Genomic DNA, 27,921 nt, shown 5'->3' with positions numbered 1-27,921 from the left:
TGCTCCAAAACGTCTGTTAGTCTATAAGGTGCCACAGGATTCTTTGCTGCTTTTACAGATCCAGACTAACACGGCTACCCCTCTGATACTTTAGTCCATATGAATCTCAAAAAGTTCAGAGATTCATTGCAGACTAACATTGAAAAAAAAAACCAATGTAAACATAATCCTTGGGTCTGTAAAATTCTAATAGAAGTCTCACATGAATACTGTGTGGTAGTTTGGTACTTCTGCTTCAAGTTCTAGAAGTGCAGAGCCCAGTAAAGATTTTTTTTAAGTTATTTAAGACTCAAAGAAGTTTGGGGTCAGCTTTTGGTTAAAGATTTGGGTGCTCTTACTCAAAAAGTAAGTGCTCCATTCGTCATGCAAAAACATGTCTGAATCTTGCTATAAGTGCAATATTCAGTTCAGTCTTAACTACAGAATCACAAGCAGCGTTTCTGTAACAACATGCTTGCAATGTTTTATGAACAGCTCTAAAATCTAAGCAGGTAGAGGTAAAGAGATGAAATTTGGCAGAGTAATAGGCCATGGAAGGAGAGGGCGTCCTTCAGTCTTTAGTGAAAGTCAGTCATGATTTTGCTGAGTCATGAGGCTTTGCTTCTAGATCCAGAAGTCCCAGGTTCAAATGCTGCTGTTGATGTTTTAATTTAAAATTTAATTTATTTGAGTTCTCCTCTCCATTTGAGGCCTGTACATTTGGATTCTCAGTAACTAATACACCTAATTTTACAGGTGGAGAAGCATAAGAAAGAATTCCAATTAATATTTTTAGAATCCTAAAACATTTATAAAATACTGTTTATTTAACACATGTAGCATGCACAGCCTACATGTGATAGAAGAGATTCATCATCACTTTTGAGCATGGCAGCCATCCCAAACTCGCATTGCTAAAGGATGGAATTTTCAAACATGTAAAGTATCTTCAGGAAAATCAATTCCACAATCACACACCACAACATTTACATATACACACCTTGGTCAGTGGAGAAAAAGCCTGGATCTCTGTGAAAATTAAGCCTATTTCTTAAGAAGACACATAACTGTTGAAGGCATGACACCGCCTGCAAGGCTAAGCGGTGTTTTCCATCTTTTCCAAAAGCCAACTTTAATAGAGACAGAAGGCTCTAAAAACACAAGGATTAACAGAAATTTGTAAACAGAAATAAAATAACTTCTGAATGAGTGTAAGCAAAATCATACTGAAGGCACAGTTAAAAGTTCTTTGTTCATTGAAGGCAACATTATTAGACCAAGGAGAAGCATGTACTTCACGCTAATTTCAAATGAGCCTTTGTTACCATCCCAGAAACAACTTTTATGGGAGATACTTGCCATTCACTTTAGCCAGAGTAATATGGGGAAAAAAGCCAATTCACAGTATATATAGATTAGATGTTGTGAACAGCTAAGAAGGAGACTATAAAAAAAATTAAAATGCAGGTTTCCTCTCTTAAGTGTGCCATATAGTAAATTCCCTTTTATCCTTCCATTTAGCCAAACATTCATTTAAATAGTGCCCACTCTATCTAAATACAGAAGCATCGGCTCCAGATGGTTATCAGGAAAATTTATTTGAGCTCCCACTTTAAAAGACTTGTTTTGTAACCCAATGGAAAGGTTTCGCTGATGGCAGTTCTAACCTGAACAATCTTTGGTCTTTGAAGGAAAATCTCAGCAGGGAAATCTTGCATAATAACATCCTGTAGAAGCTCACATGTACTCCAAATTAAACTGTGGTTATTACTTCTCAAAGAGCTAAAAATCAAGTTGAAATTCAGTTAATGTCAGAAACACTAGAACAGTGGAAGTCATCAGAGGTAGACATTTCCTTACAAACGTATCAGTGAAATTGAAAGCCTTTTCCAAGTAAAGGTTCTTGGTTGTGTTATTCTTGTGGACAAACAACATAAGAACGGCCACACTGGGTCAGATGAAAGGTCCATCAAGCCATGTATCCTTTCCTCTTACAGTAGCCAATGGCAGGTGCCCCAAAGGGAATGAACAGAGAGGTTTTCAAGTGATCCCTGCCCCGTCACCCAATCCCAGCTTCTAGCAAACAGAGGCGAGGGTCACCATTCCTGCCCATCTTGGCTGATAGCCATTGATGGACCTATCTTCCATGAATCTAACTAGCTCCCTTTTGAATCCCGTTATAATACTGACCTTCACAACACCCTCTAGCAAGGAGTTCTACAGGTTGACAGTGCACTGCGTGAAAAAATACTTTCTTGTGTTTGTTTTAAACCTGCTACCTATTAATTTCACTTGGTGGCCCATTGGTCTTGTATTATGAGAAGGAGTAAATAACACTTCCTTATTTACTTTCTCTGTACCACTCATAGACCTCTATCATACCCCCCCCTTAGTCACCTCTTTTCCAAGCTGAAAAGTCCCAGTCTTATTAATCTCTCCTCATACGGAAGCCGTTCTATCCTCAATCATTTTTGTTGCCCTTTTCTGAACCTTTTCCAATTCCAATGTATCTTTTTTGAGACGAGGTGACCATATCTGCAAGCAGTATTCAAGGTCTGGGTGTACCATGGATTTATACAGAGGCAATATGATATTTTCTGTCTTATTATCTATCCCTTTCTTGATGATTCCCAATATTCTGTTTGCTTTAATGACTGCCGCTGCACATTGAGTGGATGATTTCAGAGAATTATCCACAATGACGCCTAGATCTCTTTCTTGAGTGGTAACAGCTAATTTAGACCGCATCACTGTATATGTATAGTTAGGATTATGTTTTCCAATGTGCATTACTTTGCATTTAACCACATTAAATTTCATTTGCCATTTTGTTGCCCAGTCACCCAGTTTTGTGAGATCCTTTTGTAGCTCTTCGCTGTCTGCCTGGGACTTAACTATCTTGAGTAGTTTTGTATCATCTGCAAATTTTGCCACCTTACTGTTTACCCCTTTTTCCAGATCATTTATGAATATGTTAAATAGGACTGGGCTCAGTCCAGATCCCTGGGGGACACCACTATTTACCTCTCTCCATTCTGAAAACTAATAATTTATTCCTACCTTTTGTTTCCTATCTTTTAACCAGTTACCAATCCATGAGAGAACCTTCCCTCTTATCCCATGACTACTTATTCTGCTTACAGGCCTTTGGTGAGGAATCTTGTCAAAGGCTTTCTGAAAATCGGAGTACACTATATCCACTGGATACCCCTTGTCCACATGCTTGTTGATCCCCTAAAGAATTCTAGTAGATTGGTGAGGCGTGATTTCCCTTTACAAAAATCATGTTGACTTTTTCCCAACAAATTATTTTCATCTATGTGTCTGACAATTTTGTTCTTTATGATAGTTTCAACCAATTTGCCCTGAAGTGAGGTACTGAAGGTACTGAAGTGAGGCTTACTGGCCTATAAATTGCCAGGGTCACCTCTGGAGCCCTTTTTAAAAACTGGTGTCACATTAGCTATCCTCTAGTCATTTAGTACAGAAGCTGATTTAAATGATAGGTTACAAATGACAGTTAGTAGTCCTGCAATTTCACATTTCAGTTCCTTCAGAACTCTTGGGTGAATACCATCAGGTCCTGAAGACATATTACTGTTTAGTTTATCAATTTGTTCCGAAATCTCCTCTAATGACACCTCAGTTTGGGACAGTTCCTCATATCTGTCACCTAAAAGAATGGATCAGGTTTGGAAATCTCCCTCACATCCTCAACAGTGAAGATCAATACAAGCAAAATGTTACACTCAAACTCAATTCCATTTGGATCACACCAAGTTTCAACCTAGATTTCTCAAGGAGAAGCTACTTCCTTAACCCCTTCGGAATTTTAAATAGAGATAAGAAAATCAGAAATTCCCTATGAACTTAGTCATTCACTATGGTAAACAACACATTGACTCATGTCATCAGTAACAAAATTCTACCACCACCACTACCCAAATTAGCAACATGAAGAATTTCAGTCAGAGGTAAGAATTTACATAAAGGAAGCCAATTGAAAACAAATGGCATTTACTCTAGCTTTGCTGTTGTCCGTCTAAAAAAAAGTTCTTTTCTCCACCAATTTCCCTTTCTCAAGTCCTTCTCCTTTCCTTTTTCAATTTTCTTTCACTCCACCCTCTCTTCCCCACTGTGCCTCTTCTTTCATTACAAATAGTTTTTAAATACTCAAGCCAAAGTAGCAACCTTGTCCTTTTTATGAACCAGAGATCTGTCAGATTTAAAGGGAAAATTAAAAGCATTAAATAGATTTTCCAGATTTTACAATTTATCACACAGGAAAAGTAGACAAATCTGTTTCTTCTGCAAACAGTAATAAGAATCAGTTGGAGATGGAATAGGTCTGTTAAGTAATCTAGTCCATCTTCCTCCATTTTTCTCTGTACTAGACATACACTATCTTCTGTTTTGCCTATTCTTAAGTGATTCAAGCAACAGAAGTTTTTACCACAACATTCTAAAGGCTTTTATAGTCTAAAATTCCACCATTATAAAATGATCTAGTTTTCAACAAGGCAGTAACATCAAGGTTTAAAGCCTTTTACACCAGGAAGGAGGAGTGTTTGGCTCAAGGAACTGGAATTGAGATAAAATAGCTACAGCTGTCTGGATTCATATCTATGTTAGTTACTAATAATGATTTGGGGGCCCTTGCAAAGTAAGTTCATGATCTCATTCCAGTTAGTACCAACAATTTGTCCACATCCCAAAACCCACCAAATTGGCATTGTTGGCTGACCCAAGCAATTTATGCTAAAGACAAAGGTTAAGACAGGACAAAGTTAAGACACTGCAGTTAAGACACTGCAGTGGGTAGCGTGTACTATGACTGCTACCAGTTTTCAGAATAGCTTTCATAATCACTCGACTCATTTAAAAAATATTCCCAACAGGAGTAGTTAGTGCTGAAAAACAAAATTTGAGTGGTTGAAATCCAATGAAGTAAAAAATAGAAACTATAAAATCTTCATTACTGTACCTTTCATTTGATGAAAGAACATGTCTATCTGTTGTGGTCAGTGTTAACCAAGGAAATGTGGAAAACTTCAAACACTTCACTGCCTGATTTACTGTTAAAAATAGCAAAAGTATTTTAAAAAGCATATTCCAAAAATGTTAATGTACTTCTTTAGGAGAGTCAATATTTGTAGCATGTGTACAGTGAATTTTTAGTTATAAAACCTGATTGAACTAAATCTATTTGAAGAGCTGCCAATGCATTGAGTTTTCAGCAGAGTAATCAGAGAATGAACAAGTTGCAGTAACTCATTGATATTACATAAAAAGATTCAGTAAGGAGACGTAGCAGCAATATTTCGCCTACCTTAAATGCATCAATCTGTAATCTTTTTCTGTTCTGCTGCAAAAACACATACTTTCCCAAAATTTGAACGTAAAAGAATTCTATTTCCAATTTCTACACCTAACTGTAATTTGTGTAATTTTGCACTTTGTGACAATATCTTGTTAAATTAACCTTTTAATTAAAAATTGCATTTAAGTAATTTTGTATTCCTAATGATGGCCAATATGTTGCTGAAAAGTGAATTGGTGAAAGAAGTATGGTAACACCAATGTCAACTTGTAAAACCCAGTTTTCATCTTGTCACTCTACTGATAAGAACACAATTAAAAGAATATTAAACATTATGGATTGCTTTCCAGCATGCTACTCTGATTCACTGGATATAGAGCAGTGTTGGGCAACCTGCGTCCCATCAGGATAATCTGATTGCAGGTTGCAAGACATTTTGCTGATGTTGACTGTCTGCAGGCATGGCCCCCAGTGGTGAGAAAATTCAGGCAGGGAAATGTGAGCAGGCTTTGAGTGTTTTGGGGGAAGCCGGGGAGGGTGGGGGGTGAGAGAGGGATGTCTCTGGATCTGTACATCTTTTATGGTTTCTCAAGTAAAGAATGACTTGTTTGGAAACATTTGCAAAAAGACTTTGGGTCTGCTTCCCTCAGCTATCACATGTCCATGTCCCTGAAAAGGTGAACTATAAATTCACAAGGTGGAACTCTGGAAAAGGGTGTGCATGAACTACTGAGGCATCTGGGGCTAGGAGTCTCTGGCAATGGGGCCCCAGGGCCCCATTTCCTTAAAGGGGTAACAGACAGAGACCATGGACAGGAAATATGCCAAAGAAGCCAAGGGAACAGACAGTTCTGAAGCCTACTCAGACCACAAGAAGCTTAAGAGCACACATGTCCAGCATATGAGATCCAAATACAGCAATAAGGCGATTGTCCAGTCAGGGGAAGTTTGACCAGGGCCATGTGTGACAGAGGTACTTCTGCTATGTTTCTGCTATAGTTATCTCAGTAATACTAGATAAATAAAAAAGCATTAGTGCCATTTACTATTTAGATACAGGATAATGTTTTCAAAAGCACCTAGGTCCCATTCTCAAAAAAGACTTAGGCATATAAGAGTCTATATTTCATTGCAAGTTAATGGTATTTAGGAGCCTAATTCTCTAAGTCACTTTTTCCAGTGGGACTTAGGTGCTTTAAATTTTAAAAGATTAAAAAATAATTAAAAATGTTCTAAATGTCTACTTTTAATTGTTACTCCACTAGAATTACTAGATGAAAACTAGGTTTATCATCTCTACCACTAAAGTTTCTATGAGGCCAGTATTCACAAAATGGCAGCAGGAAGCACAAGGCACAACAATGCCAGTTGTAATTTAAAAGATATTGGAAATTTTATTTTCCACAGAATCCTCTATTGAATATATGTATATGACAGAATTATTTCAATTGCATACCAACTGATCTTTTGGGAGGGATTTCCATCTGTTGCAAATTACTTCTGCCTTGGTGAAAATATCCAGTGAATATTTCTTCTTGGGGTAAAACTAAATCAAACAAAACATGGCAGTAAATTTAAAAAAAAGCACGTTTTCATTGTATACAAATACAATATTTTTCTGTATTTTGTGGTTGAATTGTTTACTACTTTATCCCTAAATTATAAATCTTATCTATCAGAAAAATGGAGTTAAAAGTCCTTTCAGATATTACACTTTGCCCGAGTCCTCTCAATTTGTAATTTTGCAGTTACATTCTCCAATTTTTAAGCAGTTTCTCTGTTTTCTTCTTGTGTCCTACATAATCAGGGGAACTGACTATATACAAAGTGCTACCAAATGAACAAAGTAAACAAAACTGAAAGATAGAGAAAATGTTTTCCTTTAATCTGAAGTATTACTTTTGTAACAAAGCAGGTAAAGTTTTCAAAGAGAATAATAGTTTAGAGATACATAGTCAACCTTAAAGTAAGTGGCAGGTCAGCTCAGTAGTTTACTGGGCTTTTGGCTACATATAAATAATAAAAAAAACATGAAATACACAAGCACCCGTATTATTCTAATATCCCCTTGGAACATCAGTAGCAATATGGATTCTCAAAAGTAAGCTTCAGAAAACCAAGTTAGGAATCTCATTTGGTCTAACGACATCCATGCTGTTAGCCTGATTTTTAAATTTTCCCTACAATAAAAAAGGCTAACTATTTATAGAAGAGACAATTATGGCTTCTGATTTAAAGAATTTAGTAAAACCAGCACATGCTTCTCACATAAAGTTTACACTGGAACTAGAAGTTACTGTAAGGTAGTAGCATTGTGATATTTAGGGCAGACAGAGGAGAGGGACTGTAGCTTAGTAGCTGTGAGGGGCTCACCACATTTCATACACACAATCAAAACTGGAGAAGGAAAAATCTGCCTGAACTGTCAAAAAAGAACCAATAAAACCAGTTGGGTTCTCTAACACTAGTTAATGGCCTAACCTTGATTCCTCACAGAGGCCCAGTAAACAAGTTATGCACAGAGAAATTGTGCAAGAGTCGGAAAGGCTGCAAGAGCCCAAAAAAAAATAATTGTTCCACTCTCATACATTGCAACCTCAAAGCTAGAATAGCTGCTGACACTACCTTTACCCACACACAAAGGGGTTAGGCCAGTGAGCAACATAAATGATACATCACCATCATCCTTTCCCACAAACATCAAGAGACTAGATAAGGAGCCCCACAAAACAAAACTCTGTAGTGTCTTCTCCCAAAGAGACTTGTGCTCAGAGAATACGAAGGGAAAGCAAACAGGATGGAAATTAGAATATTATTTTTAAAATACCAAGCAAGTAAACTTTTCAAAAATACAAATTACCTGGTTTGTCTTCTGATGGTAAGGGCTGTCCTTGGTAAGACACTGCTGGATAATTGGCAGGAATTTCTGAAGGAAGTAGGAAGAGACCATCTAGGATCCCATCAATTACAGTCTGCAGATGTGGATCCATATGATGACGAAGTTGAGAAAAGAATTCCACTGCACCAATCCCAACCAATTGCCGGACAGCAGACGGATGCTAGATCAGAAAGAGGACAATCAGTTAAGACATGCTGGCAATTTCTTAAAGTTTCTATACTACATCAAAAAGACAGAGCTATCAAACTTAAATTCAGCTTTTTGTTATCTTACAGAAAATTAAAGTTTTTCAACTCAATATCAAATGTTTTTCCACATTGTTGTATGGTGATTAGTGCAGGGTGGGAGTCAGGGGATCCTATTCCATGCCCATCTCTGCCAATGACTAGCTGTGACACTTGAGGCAAGCCATTAAACTCTTTACATTCATTCAAACCAGGCAATTATCCCCCTATTTTTCAACAATAATGCTTCTATGCAGATATTACCAGTGCTGGAAACTTTACCATAAATGGAGGAAAGGCATTTTCATCATTGTTTTCTCTAACCCTGTTCTAAGCAAATCCCTGCTCTCCTTTTTTCTGATTATTTCAGTCTACGTGGCAAAAGTGGAGACTGGTCCCTGTACTGGGAATCAAGTTACCAGCGTTATTTTTCCAGCTCTCCCACTGACCTGCCATGTCATCTTGCACATGTTATTTCACTTGTGTGTCTGTTTCCTCATCTATATAATGGTTTTAATGATACTTATCCTCATTTATAAATTAATCTCAGTTAGTTGCAAAGCACTCATAAAAAAAAAGAGCACTGTGTAGTGTGTGAGTAAATTCCATTTATGTCTAATATTGTAAATGCATACTCTTTAAGAACAAAATGTCATACCTTTACCAAGTTGTTCACCAAATTTAGTATCTCCTCTTTCATCGGTACTATAGGAAAATTGAACCATTCCAGCAAATGGAGAAAAAGCAACTGTTCTTGGACAAGATCAGCATATGAAGTCAAATTATGATCTAATTTACACAATATACTCTTGAGAGCTCGTTCTCTTATCTCTGCAAGTTGATGACCTGTGCAAAAAAAAAAAAGAGGATAGTGAAGGAGTTTTAAGAAATTAAAGTGGTCCAGAAACATATCTACAATACCATCCCAATTCTTAGTTTTGTTTGGTGTCTCAGCAGGGACATCTAAGATTTAGGAAACTTGTGCTGCTGCTTGTCACAGGGACAAATGGTACGTCTTTCTCCATCCCTAAGTCAACAGCGCATCTTCTAACGTTCTAAATTCACTTTTAAATAAAAGGCTGTATTCATAAACCTATCTACTTTGGTTCTACTGTGTTCAGAGAAAAAGGACGTTGTGTACATTCTTTATAAATAAACAGCACTGCATTAAAAAATAAAACAAAAAAAACACTTGACTGCCATAATCAACTTCGCCTCCTTAAGAGGGAGTGGGGAGGGGAGGAGATGGGCAGTGGAGAAGGGGCATGGGATAGGGAAGAGAAGGGGATGGGGGACAGAATTACTTACTCTTATTTCTCCTTCTGAGCCCAGGGGGTTAGCCCCCTATTTGGAGTTGTTTCTCTTAAGGAGAACAACAAACAATGACAAACAGAGAACAACAATAAACTTGTCATAAACAGATAGTTAAGGGCTAATGTCTCTTTTACCTGTAAAGGGTTAAGAAGCTCAGTAAACCTGGCTGACACCTGACCAGAGGACCAATGGGGGGACAAGATACTTTCGAATCTTGATGGAGGGAAGTCGTTTGTTTGTGCTCTTTGTTTTGGGGGATTGTTTGCTCTTGAGACTAAGAGGGACCAGATGTTCAAACCAGGCTCTCATGTTTCAAACTTGTAAGCAACAGCCAAGCAAAGCGTGTTAGTCTTATTTTTGTTTTCTCAACTTGTAAATGTTCCTTTTCGCTGAGAGGATTTTACCTCTGTTTGCCGTAACTTTGAACCTAAGGCTAGAGGGGGGTCCTCTAGTCTATATGAATCTGATTATCCTGTAAAGTATTTTCCATCCTAATTTTACAGAGATGATTTTTACTTTTCTTTCTTTAATTAAAAGCTTTCTTTGTAAGAACCTGATTGATTTTTCCTTGTTTTAAGATCCAGCGGGATTGGATCTGGACTCACCAGGAATTGGTGGGGGAAAGGAGGGGAGGATGGTTAAATTCTCCTTGTGTTAAGATCCAAGCGGTTGGCTCAGTGTTTACCAGGAACTTGGTGAAAAAGCCTCTCAAGGCTGCCCAGGGAGGGGAAGGTTTTGGGGGGACAGGAAGTGTTCCAGACAGTGAAATTTCTGGATAGTGGCAGTGGTACCAGATCTAAGCTGGTAATTAAGCTTAGAAGTGTCCATGCATGTCCCCACATCTGTACCCTAAAGTTCAGAGTGAGGGAGGAACCTTGACAAGCTATATTCATTCCCATCACCATGAAAGAAAGCAAGTTTAGCAAAATACCAGCCTAAAACATGCACAGGGATGGCAGGAAGACCTGACGCGCACTTCGTGCCTGACACGGGTGCCTTGCATTGAGCACTGGGGATAAATAACGCGCGCGGAGCTGCACGCGGGGCAATGCCGGTGTCATGCACAAACCCACTGTACACGTGTGTGCACGCACACACACACCCGCACCTATCAAACACGCAGCCCGTCAGGAACCACTCTCGCCCCCCAGCACAGACCTAGCTCAGCCCCCGCAGCCCCACATGCCCACGGCCGTTCCCGGCTCCGCCCGGGACCGTTACCGAGTTTCCTGATGAGCGGGGCCAGCTCCATCCTCCCGGCGCTGCGCTTCCCGCCGGGAATCCAACCGCCGCGTCCCGCAGCGAATCCGCTCCGCCTTGACCGGGACGGAGCAAGCGGGGACAGACCGTTGCTGGGGGTGGGCTCAACAAGCCGCAGGGCATCCTGGGAGGTGTAGTTCACTCCCGCAAAGGACCCTGGGAGATGCAGTTCTTCCACCGCTCTTCCCGGAGCGGCCTGCAATTCCCATGATGCCGCGCGCCTGGAACGGGGCAGCTGGAGGCGCGGGCGGGTACGACGGGCTACCCTAGAGAAGAGCCCTGAGCTGGGGATTAGCGAGGAAGGAGCAGGCTGCAAAGGGCCCCAACCGTGGAGGGAAACCCACATGGTGCCCAGACCCGTTGGGACTCCTCACGGGCGCTGGGCTTCATGGAGCTTGCTGCAGGACATGAAGCCCCCCCCAGCGAGTTGTTATATCCTTGGGGGCAGCCGGTTTAGAAAGAAATCACTTGAGAGCCGACAGCTAACAAAACTACCATTTATTTACAAACACAGAGCTTGCCTAACCGGCGGAAGCTGGTTGGGCTATCCCCTTATAATCTAACTCAGGTGCCATAGGAACAAAAATCATGACAACCGAATACACAACATATTCCTCCCCCCCAAATAAGAACATCCCCTAAATAAAACACACACTAGACTAGAGAAGGAGGGTAGACTGCCTCCATTCCCGGCTAAACCCTGGGGATTATTTTGCCCCGTAACCATGGGTTCGCCCTAGCTAAAGATCCAGCCGATGAGGAGGCCTTCTGTCTCTGGGTGGATTACGGCGAACTTGGTGTTGTTGCACCCGAAAGTACCGTGGGCTCAGGGTCCGCAGCACGAACAGGTGAGGAGGTGGTATCAGCTTGTGCTGGGCAAAGGGGTATCTCAGCTGCCAGCAGTAATTGAGGAGAACAGTCAGGTGATTTGTGATTCAGTGTCTCACCAGAAGAGGTGAAGTCAGACCACTCAACTGCAGATGTGTCCTGAGGACTGGCATGACCTGGCAACAGCTGATCTACATGTCGCTGCCAGTAAGATTCTCTGCAGTCCAGACTGTGTAGGAAACAGGTCCTGTTTGAGTGATGATCGTGGCAAGGACCCATTTAGCTCTGGAAGTATAATTCCGAGCCAAAATTGGCTGTCCCGGGCTAAAGGTTCGGTCTTTTGCTTTGGGTGCCCGTCTGATGATTTGATATTGCTGCTGATGTTGCACAATTTGCCGGGGTTCAGAAGGTTTCACCAGATCAAAGCAAGTGCGCAGCTGTCGTCCCATCATTAGAAAGACCGGGGATGCCTGGGTCGTAGCATGAGGTGTGTTTCTGTAGGAAAGTAAGAAGGTATCCAGACGCTTTGAATGGAGTATTGTCCCTTTGCTGATTTCAAAGCGTGTTTCATTGTCTGCACAAATCTTTCAACTAATCCGTTGGTGGATGGATGATATGGTGCTGACGTGATGTGGTGTATCCCATTTGCCTTCTTAAAATTTTGGAACTCCTGAGAGACGAACTGCAGTCCGTTGTCACTCACAAGTTGTTCTGGCAGACCGAAACGACTAAAGAGTCCCCGTAGTGTTTGGATAGTACTTTCTGCAGTAGTGGACTGCATTATAGAGACTTCTGGCCATTTAGAATGGGTATCTACTGCCATCAAGAACATGCTTCCTTCAAGGGGGCCAGCGAAGTCAATGTGAATACATTGCCACGGGTTTTCAGGCCAGTGCCATGGGTGTAGGGGTGCCCACTGGGGTGCATTCCTCACACCCTGACATGACATACAAGCTTTTGCCTTCTCTTCAATAGCACTGTCCAATCCAGGCCACCAAAAATAGCTTCGTGCAATTTCCTTCATGCGCACTATTCCACAGTGACCGGAATGTAGCTGTTCTAACATCTGTGATCTCGGTGGTGGTGGAATAGTGACACGTCTCCCCCACAACAAACAACCAGATTGGACCGATAACTCCGTCCTCCTGGACATGTAGGTAACAAGGTCGGGTGAGACCAGAGAGGTTTGTCGAGATTTTGCATGCATCACCAGGTCCATAACTTGGGACAATACTGGGTCAACACAAGTTGCCTTCTTTATCTGAGTAGCAGTGGTGGGTGTATTCTCTACCTGTTCAAAGTAGAAAATTTCCTTTTGGGCACTATCTTGATGTTTGACCAGCAAAGGCAACCTTGAGAGGCCATCTGCATTGCCATGCAGAGTGGATTTCCGATACTTGATTTCATATGTGTGTGCTGAAAGTAACAATGCCCAACATTGCATACGACTAGCAGCTAATGGGGGAATGCCTGTGTAGGGTCCAAAAATTGACGTCAGAGGTCGATGGTCTGTGAGAAGAGTAAACTTTCTCCCAAACAGGTACTGATGAAACTTCCAAATTCCAAAAACAATTCCTAATGCCTCACGTTCGATTTGGGCGTAGTTAGTTTCTGCTTTGCTTAGAGTGCGTGAAGCAAAATCAATAGGTCTCTCTTCTCTCGAAGGCATAATGTGTGACACGACTACTCCCACTCCATAATGGGAGGCACTGCAGGCCAATTTTAGGGGTAAGAATGGATCAAAGTGCGTTAGAACTTCAGAATTTAGCAATGCATCCTTAGCTTTGTTAAATGCAACATCACAGGCTTCAGTCCACTTCCAGGCCTTGTTCTGCCCCAGGAGCTCATGAAGTGGTTTTAGCAGCGTGGCTAACTGTGAGATGAACTTTCCATAATAGTTCAGTAGTCCTAGAAACGAGTGCAGATGCCTTACATTTCGAGGTGGGGGAGCCTCCACAATAGCTTTAACTTTTGCAGGGACCTTATGAAGACCTGCAAAATCAATGAGGTGTCCCAAATATTCAACAGAGGGCTTGAAGAATTCACACTTGTCTTCGCGAACTCGTTGGCCATACTCTTCCAGTCTTTGTAGGGTAGCCTCTAAATTCTTTAAGTGATCCTCTTCATTCCTTCCAATGACCAGGATATTATCCAGATAGCACTGAACTCCTGACAAGCCACACAAGATCTGGTCCATAGCCCTCTGGAACAGGGCGGGAGCAGACGTTATTCCGAAGGGCAGGCGACAGTATCGATAAAGCCCCTTATGAGTCACAATAGTCAACAGCTCTTGGGACTTTTCATCGATGTGCATCTTTAAATATGCTTGACTCAGATCAATCTTACTGAACTTTTGTCCCCCAGCCAGGCTTGCGAAGAGGTCATCAATGCAGGGAAGCGGGTATTGCTCTGCACACAACACTGGGTTGACAGTGACTTTAAAATCACCGCAAATCCGAGAGAGCCATCTTTCTTCACTATTGGAATGATAGGAGTGGCCCATGAGCTATGGGTAACTGGTATTAGGACTCCATTGGTGACCAGGCGCTCCAGGTCTGCTTCAACTTTTGACCTGATGGCATATGACACAGTTCGGGCTTTCAGATATTTTGGTGGACTGTCAGGTTTAATGTTCAATGTCACAGTGATTCCCTTCATACTTCCCAAATCATCTCCAAAAAACAGCAGCATGTTCCCTTAGTATAGGGGTTAGACTGGTTTCTTCTTTAGTCATCCGGTGCACTTCTGCTCAGTTCAGCTGAATCTTCCCAAGCCAAGACCTACCCGTTAAGGCTGGGTAGTTACCTCTCACCACAAACAGTGGCAATTTAGCAGCCTGTCCATTGAGCTCCACCTTAACATCAATAGTGCCCAACATGAGCACAGCTTCTCCCGTATACGTCTTCAGAACAGTTTTTGTTGCCTTAAGCGGAAGATGCTGTAGCTTTTCTTTATACACAGTCTCGGAGACCAGCAAGACGGCTGCACTGGTGTCCAGTTCCATCTGTATAGGTTTGCCATCCAACAGCGGGGTTACCCAGTATTCATGTGAGCCCACCGTCAAAGACAAAACATGCAGTGGCACTTCCTCTTGCGATGAGGTGTCACCTTGATCATCCTGGGTCTGCTCTAGGGTATGCAGGGTTCCTCTTTTTGTCAGTCAGACCACAGGCCTCTTTTTCTTTTGTTTACGGGCACACTCAATGTGTCCCTTTTTGCCACAGTGTCGACACACCAGGTCCTTACGCCAGCATTCTGATACCTGGTGACCTGGCTTACCACAGCGGTAACATTCTTGATTCTGCACAGTTTTGTGGGTAGGTTCTTGTGACACTTTTTGCACCCTAGGGGATGCACCAATGTATTGCGCCTCCCTTGTAGCCAGTTCCATGGAGACAGCAATATAAACAGCCTTCTGTAATGTAAGCTGAGCCTCTGTCAGTAGGCGCTTCCGTATAGCTTCACTGTAGAGGCCACACACTAACCTGTCACGCAGGGCATCATTTAACATGTCTTTAAATTCACAGTGTTCTGCTAGCTTTTTTTAAATTGCTACAAATTGTACAACTGTTTCATCTTCTTTTTGGTCTCTTTTGTGGAACCGATATCTTTCAGCAATTACCAGTGGATCTGGGGAAAAATGGGACCCCAGGATTTCCACGATGTCACTGTAAGATTTAGTCTCAGGCTTAACAGGGTGTAGTAAGCTGCGTAGCAGGGAGTAGGTTTTAGCCCTTACAACACTTAAGAATATTGGCACCTTCTTCGCTTCTGTAATGTCATTTGCAATAACAAAAAGCTCAAAACGCTCAGTATACACATGCCACTGCACTATATTCTCATCAAAAGGTTCCAGTGGCCCGGTCAGAGTAGCCATGATTTTTAATTTCATTTTCACAGTCAGTGCAAACAAGCAGTTTTTTTGTTTGTTTGTTCTTTACCTTGACTTCTACTTCCTTCTTTTACTGGAGCAGCACCGGAATCCCATCCTCCATTGCCACTTGTTATAGCCTTAGGGGCAGCCGGTTTAGGAAGAAATCACTTGAGAGCAGACAGCTAACAAAACTACCATTTATTTACAGACACAGAGCTCGCCTAACCGGCCGAAGCTGGCTGGGCTATCCCCTAATAATCTAACTCGGTTGCCATAGGAGCAAAAACCATGACAACCAAATACACAACACGAGTGAAGGGACCCAGCTCATCTGCTTGCACCAATGCTGTGTCATTTCTCCCGCTGCAGACAGTTGCTGCAGGGGTTGCTCCTCATAGCAGTGCCAGCGTGCAGTGGAGTGAAATTAACTAAAGCATAGATTTCAGCCTTACTCTTTCAGTAACTTCACAATGTGTGTGCTGTAGGGTGAAACTATTGGGCTTTGATCTCCGTCCCTTAAGCAAAATTGAATTGGATACTTTGCCCCAACACCCCCCGCACCGTGAGGTCAGTTGAGGAAGAGAAGGGGGCAGGGGAAAGAGGCAGTGGGACGAAGGTCATGGGATGGGGAACAGATGGGCAGTGGAGAAGGGGCGTGGGATAGGGAAGAGAAGGGGATGGGGGAAGCCGGGGCAGGGGGGAAAAGAGGCAGTGGGAAGTAAGGGGGTGGGATGGGAGAAGATGGAGCGGTGGGGAAGGGGCATGGGATGGGGAAGAGAAGAGGGTTGGGGAAGCAGGGGCAGTAGGAAAGAGGCAGGAAGGGGGTGGGATGAGGAGGAGATGGAGCGGCAGGGAAGGGGCATGGAATGGGGAAAGCAGGAATGGGGTGAAGCTGGAGCCCATCATGCGGCATCCCCTTGGCAGAAGCTGGGGCTCCCCTTTTAAGCAGGCCCATCAAACCCTCACCCTGAGAAGCCCCACCTCCCCTGCGTACTACCCCGATGAGCCCCAACCACCTCCACCTGGACCCCCGCCCAAATGAACCCCATCTACCCCAAACATCTTCACCTGGATCCCCTGCAGTCTTATTGCCCCTGCACCTGGAACCCCCCCAATGAGCTTTTGTGCATCGAAATCTCCCACTGAGCTGCCCTCACCCAGATTGCACCACAGAGAACTTTCTTACCCCCACCTGGATCCCCTCACACTTGGATCCTGCTGCCAGGCTGAGCCTGCTCACCCACACCTGGTGCACCTGGCACAGGGTGGTAGGGCCCCAAGGTGTTTCTGGGGCAGGCCTAGCCCTTGCACTGTGTCAGCATCGGGTGTAGCCTCACTGCTGAGTCCCTGTCTCGGGTGGGTGGGGTGGGGAGAGGCTGCAGGGTAATCTCCCACCTTCGTGCAGTCAGTGGCCTGTGCTCCCCACTGCCATGTTGGAGCCTCCACATTTTTTAATTGACAAATAAAATTTGCATAATTTTTAATAGTGTGAGCAGAATTTTTTAAATTTTTGGTGCAGAATCCCCTCAGGAATATGGAATGCTGTCTAGCTGTGATTGTGGAAATATGAGGAAGGTGGTGGGCAGTGGGGAGGTCTATGAGGGTGCTGGGTGAGTGATGTGGTGTGCAGGGTGCTTTGCTGTTGTGGGAGGCCAGCAGGGGAGGTCTCTGGGACGTGTGGGGGCTGGGCATAGAGATCTGTGATGGAGATCTCTGGGTAAGGGGGTGCTGGGCATAAGGGTGGGACTCTGGGCAGGGAAGCGGTGTGGTGCACGCCGGCCTCAAGGGAAAGGGGTATGCTGGCAGCACAGGACTGGGCAGGCCAATGTGCGTCTGGCAGCTGCAGGTTTGTAAACAGTGCCCTCCTGCTGCGCTGCGCAGAGCAGGGCTGCTCCTGCCGCGCTGTGCATCATTGCCCCCAGCCTGCCCTTGACTGTGGAGACTGATCATCCCGCCCCCCTGCACCTTGCCCCCTGGGGCCCACAAATATGTTTGGTACTTGGCCCACAAAAATTTAATCCGGCCCTGCCTCCGAGTGTTAATTTTTCTTCTCACTCAGTAATCAGAGTTGTCCATCATTTTGCAGGATAGTATTTGTGTCAATGGAGTAATAAAACAAAGGGGCTTTATTAAAGTAATAATAAACCTGCAATCATTGCTGCAATTAGTTTTTCCACAGAGGCTAGAATCACACAAGTCTAACAGTGGAAAGAAATTTTTCATGAGCAACTACAGAAACAGCATCTCTGACAGCATCCTTTTGGCTATAAGTTACAACCTCATACAATGAAAAGTAAAGTGCTCCCATCAGACAGGAACAGGGACTCTCAGGTTTCCACAATGAGATTTGTGGGAAACTCGTGAGTTCCATGGGAGTGTTTCACTCTTTAGTGGAATGACATTGTACCTCAGTTGAGAAGTGAAAAGAAGGAATTGCTTAGCTAACACAGTCACTCCCTGTGACATTCCCCTTTGGTGTTATCTGGACTGGTGATCTGCTAGGTCACTCCAATCCTTGACTCTGGGAGCCAGCCTTACCCTGCTCTGCTGTGTGAACCCCCGCTTCTGGGCCGTTCAAGTACAGCCTCTGGCATGTAAGCTGCTCCTTGGATTGTGCAACCGAATGACACTAGCCAATCTTTCCAGTCCCAGACACAACCCTAGGAACCTCCATCTTGCAGTGCCCAGTTATGCCCACTGGATGCTGCAAGTTTATATGAGTTTGTCAATTTAACAAAGAAATTGACATGTACCAGGTTTGTATCCCAAGGGGAGCCTCTGATACACCTCAAATCAAACACACTGCTTCACGTAGAATAAACAAACAAATGTATTAATTATAAAAAAAGATTTTAAGTGATTATAAGTCAAAATATAACAAGTCAGATTTGGTCAAATGAACTAAAAACAAAACTCATTCTAAGCTGATCTTAATACTTTCAGTGCCTTTACAAATTTAGATGCTTCTCACCACAGGCTGGCTGGCTGCTCTTCAGCCAGGTTCTCCTCTTTGATCAGTGCTTCAGTCGCTTAGTGTTGTGTCTGTAGATGTAGGTGGAAGAGAGAGGAAGAGCATGGAAAACGTCTCTCCCTTTTAACTCTCTGTTCTTCCCTCTTGGCTTTGCCTCTCCCTCCTTCAGAGTCAAGTGAGCACTACCTCATCGCAGTTCCAAACTGACTCCCTCTAGAGTCCAACAGATTCTTTTGTTGCTGCCTTGGCCAGCATCCTTTGTTCCTGTGAGGTTGGGCAAGGTTCATCCCATACATGCCCTGATGAGGTGTGAACTGCCTCTCTGCTCTTGGAGAGTTTTTGCCTGGGTTTATTTTAAGCCATGAGGATACATTTTCAGCCTCATAATATAAACGAAATTATAACCTATAACATTACTGTAACAACAATGCTCAGGGCATCACAAACCTTCCAAAGACACTCAGCATGACAAACTTTACTTTGGATACCATACAATCATTTTACAAGGATGAACGTGGGGGTGCTGTGTGTTCCCCCGAGGTACAGAGTGTTACACTCCCTAAAATAGGTTCAATAACATTTCAGAAGAAAATGCAAAGCTAAATGGATCTGTAGGAGACTAATGAAAGTTCTTTCTCTGTCTGACTATGGTCAGTCAGCTTAAGCACTAAGGAAGTAAGGACATATTTTTGCTCCATATTGGATGCCTGAATTATATGGATATTTACGTGAGAGAAGGGTCCAGAAAACTGTCTCATTCACAGGCCATTGTCTTTGAGATATGTAAATCAAAGGTAATCAAGATGACCAATTTTTGCTTAATATTTTCAAATGCTACACCAAAAGGAAAAAAGATGTCATGAGGCTTGGTGTATCTGCGAGGTGATGCTGGGAACAACACTTTTCATTTGTTATTGGAAGTGAAGGAAGGTTTGGCAGTTTGTATGGGGTGTGGTTAAGCACTTTAGCAGTTAAGAAGAGAATCTGGGTCCCAGTTATTGTGTCTATCCCAGGGATATAGACTCTCCTTCTGCTTTGCATCTCTCATCCATCTGCCCTGTCTGCTGCTCTTCATCAGCCTTTAGACTCCCATAACTATTTCCCAGTCAACTCTGATTTCTTCTTCCCCTTTGACATTCCTTTGTGTAAGTTTTTCTTGCTGTCCACTTGCACCTAAGCAATCCCTAATGATGCCTCTCTATTAAATTGTTGTACTCTGCTGTATGCCTTAAGCCAAATGCTCCAAATTTTGATATGTTCAAGACCAGTATTTGGAGCATCTCAAACCTTGAGACAATCCAATCAAGAGATGTTAGGACTAAGCCAAAAACAAAGAATCACAACCTCTGAGCTCATTTATAAAGATACAAGACCTATTATTTCATACCTCTTATTTGCCTTCTTATGTGGACACATTGAAAACCCAAGCCTGCACTAACATACTTTATTTAATTCAGCAAAGAAAGAGAGGAACTATCAATGTCATACACATGAAGAATACTAAACAGAAAAAGCATAATGTAGCTTCTCTTCTTGTCACCTCCTGTTCAGTCTGCTGATTTTGGGGAAGCCAGTAGCTCAGGCAACATCTCTCCATGTCTTCCTCTTTAGCTATGTGTGCAGAAAACCTCAAAGGAAAATCCTGACCTTCAGATATAGAAGTTTCTTTTTTTTGAAGAAGAAGAATCTATTTCTCTACAGAAATCTTTATGTGTTCAGCATAGCTCTTCTTTCCCTTCTCATATTATCTTTGTTCGGCCGAAGGGAAATGGTTGTATAAGCAGCTCCTCTCCTTGCCTTCAGTCAGCAGGCTCCCTTGCTGAACACATCTCTACTTATTAGCTCACTTTTACATAATTGAGTTTCTACTGTATACATTCCTATTGATCTCTAATAGAACTAGGAGTAATGACACTGGGGGGATTATTCACCGAGTTTCATTTAAAGTGTGCCCACATTGGTTTACAGTTTATCTCCTTTTAGGGCTCTACACAGTCACAGGATGTACAGTAGTACTCTGTCTTCTGTTACCTCCTGTCATGGTTTGTTTCTACCTTTCAAACAGCTCCTTTCAATCTCTTTTTCATCAATCATATTTAATCTCAAACTCCCCTTTTGTGTTGTCTTCCTTTCCAGTATCCTAAAATGTTCAGATCTTGACTGTTTGCTCTATTTACCTTCTCTCTATTTGTCATATTATCTGTATATGATACTCAAATATTAAGATCTTTCCATTGTTCTTTTAAAGCGTACTGTCCCGTCTAATCTGACCTTGTAGTTGTCCTTCAGCTAAATGTCTCGAAGAGAAATATGTTTATTTTCTGAAGAGCATTCTCAAACATGGCTTAGTCTCTTCTGTTTCACTTCTCAATCCATTTGCCTCCATTGTTCACTCCACTTGAATTCTCTCTTCCCAGTATTCCTATTCTGAAGATTGGTATATCTCCAATTAATATTATATTATTATTATTCCTATGATCACCTCTAAAACAATGGCTGTACAAGACACTATCTTGACTTCACCTTTGACCAAATCCTCATCATGCCTTTCCTCATCTTAACTGTTGCAACTCCTTCTCTATAGTTTCCAAGAGTCCTGGCTGTCCATATTCCAGCAAAAGTGGAATGCTGCATACTGCCATTTCACTCATACAAAGTGACATAACCATAATAGCCTCCTCCTCCAGTTAAACATCTACTTAAAAGGTGCCCTTTCTCTTCTTAAAACCATCCATAATTCTGCTTCAGTGTCTCTCAGGAATTCTCCTCCTATTCTGCTCCCTTAGCAATGATTTCCTTTTGGTCCCTTTACAAAACCTGGCTACTTTTGGAGTAAGAGCCTTTTCCTCTATAGTTTCTATCATCAGGAACAGCTTTTCTATATTTTTTCTTACTAAAATCTGAGCCATATGTCAAAATGTGTCTTAATTTGGACTCTAGATTTTTACCTAGAATTTTGCTTGCTATACAAGTACCTAATTATCCAATCTGTTACAAATTGTTTCCATGTGCAACATTGCAGGTACAGTTTGGATGCAGCTATGGAGAATTTTCCTTTCACCTCATTTATAATCATAGTTAAAACACATCTTTTCTTCCTTGCCCATACCTTGTAATTTTTCCAGCTCCTCCCTCCTATTTTCATTTAACTTTTCAAAGAATTTGAGATACAGTTTATGTGAAACATTTTAAACAAATTGCTTGTATCTAAATCAATAATGATTGCCAAAATATTTAACTTGATGGAGATAACACCATGGTGTATCTGATTGACCTAGTGCACTCTGTAAATCCATTGGTGTCAAATAAAGAGTCAATTATAGGGTCAATTAAGGAGAAAGAACAAGAAGGGGCAAGCCACAAAGCCAAATATTCTGTCTTAAACTGCATTCTGACTTGAGGAGGATAGACAAATATTAAAAGGAAGGGAGGGCCTTTGATGATCGTAACTGAAGATGGGGTAGGAAATGCATCTTCGTATATGCAGCCATGTTAGCTTATTAAAAAATGTTGAAATTATAGTTAATAATGTAGAAATAATTGATGATAGAAATGGATATTCTTTATTTTCATATTAACACAGAAGAAATATTACTATGAACATAAGAAAGCCATACTGAGTCAAGTCAATGGTCCATCCAGCCCAGTATCCTGTCTTCCATCAGTGGCCAATGGCAGATACTTCAAAGGGAATTAACAGAACAGGGCAATCATCAAGTGATCCATCTCCTGGCATCCAGTCCCAGCATTTTGCAGTCAGAGTCTTAGGGACACCCAGACCATGGGGTTGCATCCCTGACCATCATGGCTAATAGCCATTGATGGTTCTATCCTCTATGAACTTCTCTAATTCTTTTTTGAATCAAGATATAGTTTTGGCCTTCACAATGTCTCCTGGCAATGAGTTCCACAGATTGACTGTGTGTTGTGTGAAGTACTGTCTTTTGTTTGCTTTAAACTCACTGCCTATTAATTTCATTGCAAGATTCCTAACGGATTGATGAGCCCTGATTTCCCTTTATAAAAGCAATGTTGACTCTTCTATGTTGACTCTTAATAAAAGCCATGTTGACACATAGATCTTGTTCATCTATGTGTCTGTTCTGTTCTTTACTATATTGTCAACCAATTTGCCTGGTGCTGAAGTTAGACTTACAGGCCTGTAATTACCAAGATCTCCTCTGGATCCTTTTTTAAAAATTGGCTTCATATTAGCTATCCGCCAGTCATCTGGTACAGAAGCTGATTTAAGTGATAAATTACATACTACAGTTAATAGTTCAGCAATTTCATATTTGAGTTCCTTCAGAGCTTTTGGGTAAACATTGTGGTGTTTCTCTCAAGACAAGTAAAATCATCAGAAAAAAAATTCTTGTCTTGAGCAAATTTTGCAGATCTAGATTCAGTGAAGACTTCATATATCTGAGGGCTCTGTACTGATTTTTCCAAATGAATTATCTCAGTTTAAGGTGTGACTCAAAACCGATGGAAGTCAATGGAAAGACTCCCATTGACTTACCTAGGCTTTTGATCTGGTCCTTAGAAAACAAACAACTTCTCATGATATCATTTTTTGTCCAAATAATTATTTCTGTTACTGCTTCATAGGCACAATAGTTGTGACTGGCACTATAAATGCACATTTTTCAGTTGCTATTTGTCAAAAATCCAAAATAGCATTTTACTCAGCATTACCCACAAACCTGACACCATGATATCTGCAAGAAGTGTAATTATCCAAATGTCCCTGGATAGTAATCAGTCTCTGAACAGTACAGGGTTCTGTCAAAATTTTGTCAAGGTCTCTGAGTTTGTTAAGACAATTAAAGTCTTGGATTAACATTATTATTTTTTATCTTTTGACAACTGTGGGTCCTAGGAGCACAAGTTTCTATTAATCTGATCTGCAAATCATGTTGCTGAACTGTTTTATAAAGTTTATCATTCAGTTCCATTTTAGCAATTTTATTCCTTAATTGGTCTTAACACCTTCCACTGAATATCCTTCCCTTCATTTCTCTCTCCCCCCCACCCCAAACAAAAGATTTGAACTAGAATAATCCTTACAGACTTTGGGGGTGGGAGGGAAGGACATAGACAACCTTGGATCAACATTGACCTTATTGGGAGCTCTACAAGCTCACCACAGGTTGCATAAAGCATAAATATATTGCTTGTCCTATTCATAGTGTTTTCGAAAAGGTCATTTTAAGTGCGTTCCACTGGGGGAGCTGAGTAGGCTTTAGGCTGACTGGATGATATCCACTCAGGTCCTCAAAGGTTCTGCACCCCATTGCTTATTGAAAGAACTATGACTATCTTTTAACAAATTTTATTAAAGACACTTAAAAACAAAAATAAAATCAAGAAAACATATCAAATCTAAGCTATCATTAATATTAAACTAAACACAAAACATCACTGCTATCAAATCAAGATTATATCAATGTCAAATCATCAAGTTAGTCTTAGTATTAAATTAGGGTTTGATTACCAAAATTAGTTATATCACGAAATTAATATAAAAATAATCAATCCTTATATATATTAATAAGGTAACTGGCTGTTTGATTGTAAATCCCAAGGATTATTTTTTATCAAAGTCATTTGAATCTATGATTTAAAGCTGGTCAAGCAGTTTAGTACTACCAGATTATATCTAATGTCTAGCTATAATTTTACAGACAATTATCAAGTTTTCATCTCAGAGTTCAGTTCTTTTGTGTTGACTAACCCTTCCCTCCTCCCATTCCTGAGATGTTATAATACTTTAACAGAACACTCTTGGTAAACAGAAGTTTGACAAGTCATGTTCACCGGAAATTACAGACAGATAATCTCAAAACTTATTCAAAACTTTTAAACAAAATCACACTGCAGTCTAATAAGCAATTTTATGGGATAATATCTAGGAATGTTTTAATCTGGGGCATTTTCTTTCTCTTACCTTCTCCATGTGGACTTTTTGAGTGCTCAGACATAGAGACACTCATATTCTAAATATAAGAAAGCTATAAAAAGGCTAGGACATCTCCAAGCAAATTTTAAAAAATGAAAATGAAAAGTATGATACTTAATATAACGGAGTTTGTGAAATCTTCAGATTGCACAGACTTCTGGACTTTTATAGGGTAGGATTTGGAAGTGTAGTCAAAGAGACAGACAGTGATATTCTGCTGGCATGTCATGATGTTTCTTGCTCATGGACCTTCTTCAGGAGGAGGGAGAGATTGGTCAAAGGCTGATGTAGCCTGTATGTTGATGTTGTGACTTCTTCTTTCCAAGAGGGCTGGTCTTGGAGAATCTAGAACATTATTTTTCCCTGAGGTGGCTTCATGACCCAAAAAGATGAGGCTTCTCTGCTTTAATCTTGATTCTCATAGTTTGCAGCTTTGCTTACTTGGCCTTGGAGGGGAGCACTGCAAGGTTTTCAGATACATCAGCTGCAAGGCCTACCTTGGTCCAATCTGATTCAAGTAATTAGGTCATTGCTAGTAAGGATCAACTTGGAAAAGTCTAATTTAAATAAGCAATTAAAAAAATATTCTGTTTTTCATAGCACAGAGACTACAACCCCAAAATAATATAAATCCAGTTACATAAGACTACTTTTGAGGAAGTTGGCATGGCCTGTTTGAAAAGGACTTAAGATGACACTGTATCACCAATTTACAGAAAATTCAACATAAAACTCCTATTAAAATGGCTATTTGGCATGAGGAGGGGGAAGAACCCTAGCAAAAGCCAGTCACTCAACATTCATCCATCAGCAAAATTAAAAATAAGCTTGAAACTAGTTTATGATCAGTTGACATTCTTTTTTCAAAGAAGAAAATTTACAGTAATCTTTCTTTTTTGGAACTGGACTATAAATCGCCCACTTGTCTTCTGGAATCCTTGTCTTGATAGAGGAAAAGTATCCTAAAACCTTTCAAGATGAAATCCATTTAAAATATAAAACTTGAAAATTTCATATTTAAAAGTCTATATTTCCCATATAGGCTATTCCTTTCATAATGAATACCCAGTAACACTTGATAATTGTTTCCCCAATATGCAAGCAACAGCTTGGTGGCTCTGAATGTTATTTTTAAGTATTACAAAAAAAAGAAGGAAAAAAAGAAGAAGGTTGTGCTAAAATAAACATTACATTTTATTTTAAGGTACCTTATGCCTAACATATATGAAGAGGAATCTGCTGTGTGTTCTTCACACACTGGTATGCAAATTCCATGCATTTGCAGACTACTGTATTACATTGCTTTGCCGTTAGCTTTGAATACAACTTAGTGTTTTACTTCCAGGATGGACAAGGAAAAAATGGCAACATCAGCTACCCCAGGGATAGTGCAAGGAGGCATACCAGCGTCCACATATTTGTTCCAATCCATATTTAGTTATATTAATTCTCAAATGACAGCCAAATACAATGAGTCAAATTAGGCTCTCAGTTGTCTGAGTGCTTTGTAACTTCAATAAAAATCAGTGGAGTTACTCTAGATATAGAATTTGTCTAAAATTTGAAGCCACCCTTGCTCTATAGTGGTAATATGGTTATAGAAGCAGCTTTGAAAATGAAAACTGATTCATGTCTTTTTGAATAGTAGCCATAATGGAATTTAAAACTTATTAAGTATTAAGGTAATCTATAATGGTATTAGTATTTGCCCTAAATGGTGATAAACCCTGTAGGCTGTGTTCAAGAAAATTCTTGTTTACATTTATAATTCAGAGAATTACAACAGTACTCATGAAATTACATACTGGTGCTCAAGTCAAGTCAGTGGGTTTTATGGGGTGTAATCAGAGCCATATTTGTGTCAAGATTACAGGGCCAGCTGCCTAACCTCTGTTTCCCTTCTTGTCTCTAAGTGCACTCCTTCAGGTCTCAGGCTTTGTACGTTCATCTCTCCTGGAATGGAATCATGCATTTCTCCCACTCTAAAGGCTGGACCCTAGACTGCAGTAAGTTCTCTGTATCAACCATGCTGACCCAGCAGGTCTGACTAGGTTCAGCACCTGCAGCTCTTTCCTTTGGGAGTCTGTGAGCAGTAATAAATAGAGTAACCAGACACTTTAATTACTTTGCTTATTAATTTCAGCAGTAGGAAGAAAGCACTTAGAGAAAGAGGATTTTAAAAACAACAGTCTATAGTCATGTCTGTCTTATTTAAAGCTTATCATCTCCTGATGATAGTATAGGCAAGCTTAGTTTCCTCAGACATGCCAGAGGGTGCCTGTGTCAGTCTGACTTTAATTAGCCCCCAACAAATGGACTCCCCCATAAAAAGAGTCTCTTGTAATCCATCCTGAGGTCCTTTATTCCTGTTAGTTGCCAGGCTTCAGCCCTGCTTCTTAAACCCAGATCAGTAGGTTCAGCAAGAGATTGAAGCGGATTCATCAGAGTCATTGGCACTCCCATTGTCCCATAACAACCCTCAAAGGTACATGCGGAGTGCCCTATCTTAAGACATGGTTTCGCTTTCTGCTTGTTTTTCTTATAATCTGCTATTAAATTAAACCAATATAGTCAGGCAGTGAACATCCCAATAACCAGGTCTACATACATCAGTCATAATTTAATACAGACCAACTTCATATCCACCACAGCTTGATATCTGAGGATCGCATTGTATCCTTTTTGAAACAGATTATTAATATGTGAATTTTTAATACCCAGTACAAGCTATTTAGAGGCCTCTCTTGTGCTTAAAGCTAAGATCACTGAAATAAGACAACACTGCAAGAGATACAAAGATGTTATGTTACTACATAAGAGTTCTTTTTGACCATATGTCTATAAGCGTATAAGAAGGGATTGGCTGATGAGCTCTTCAGTAATTATAAGAAAAACTGTTTTTTAAAAATGGTACTTTGGAACTGCATGTTATTGGCCCCAGTGAGGTTTTATATCTTCCTCTGAAACATTAAGAATTAGATACTACTGGAGAGAGACTGGAAGGCCCTTTGGTATGTTCTGGAACAGCAATTCTTATTTGATCCCTTTTGGACCATATTTTCAGAAAGGGCCTACAAAAGTACATCTGTTAACATTTGCAAGTACATATGATTATATGGGCAAAAGCCTGCTTTGCGTATGCAAGTACAGAGATTTTCCTGTGACAATGGGTACTTTTCCAAATATTGTGGGAACATTTTTAAGAAGTTGCTTTGAAAATTTAGCCATATGTGTGTCTTCACCCCAGTCAAATTTGCTTAGTTAGTTAACAAAAATAAGTCTTTGCTATTGCC

General features: G+C 41.0%; 1 protein-coding gene across 1 annotated transcript in view; it reads right to left on the bottom strand.

Annotated features, from left to right (window-relative positions):
- The window catches only part of RTTN (rotatin), a 178,085-nt gene extending 166,994 nt beyond the window's left edge, over positions 1-11,091 (bottom strand). The window contains 7 exon segments of the mRNA XM_030552664.1: positions 980-1,130; positions 1,647-1,761; positions 4,964-5,054; positions 6,756-6,845; positions 8,160-8,358; positions 9,081-9,268; positions 10,958-11,091. Coding sequence (XP_030408524.1) covers positions 980-1,130; positions 1,647-1,761; positions 4,964-5,054; positions 6,756-6,845; positions 8,160-8,358; positions 9,081-9,268; positions 10,958-10,988 — 865 coding nt within the window. The 5' untranslated portion in view covers positions 10,989-11,091.
- Between the last annotated feature and the right edge of the window lie 16,830 nt (positions 11,092-27,921).

Source organism: Gopherus evgoodei, chromosome 2 (assembly GCF_007399415.2).
Source record: "Gopherus evgoodei ecotype Sinaloan lineage chromosome 2, rGopEvg1_v1.p, whole genome shotgun sequence".
In the NCBI taxonomy this organism is placed as follows: Eukaryota; Metazoa; Chordata; order Testudines; family Testudinidae; genus Gopherus; species Gopherus evgoodei.
Note: the sequence above shows the minus strand (reverse complement) of the source record. Positions and strands in the feature narration are given on the sequence as shown.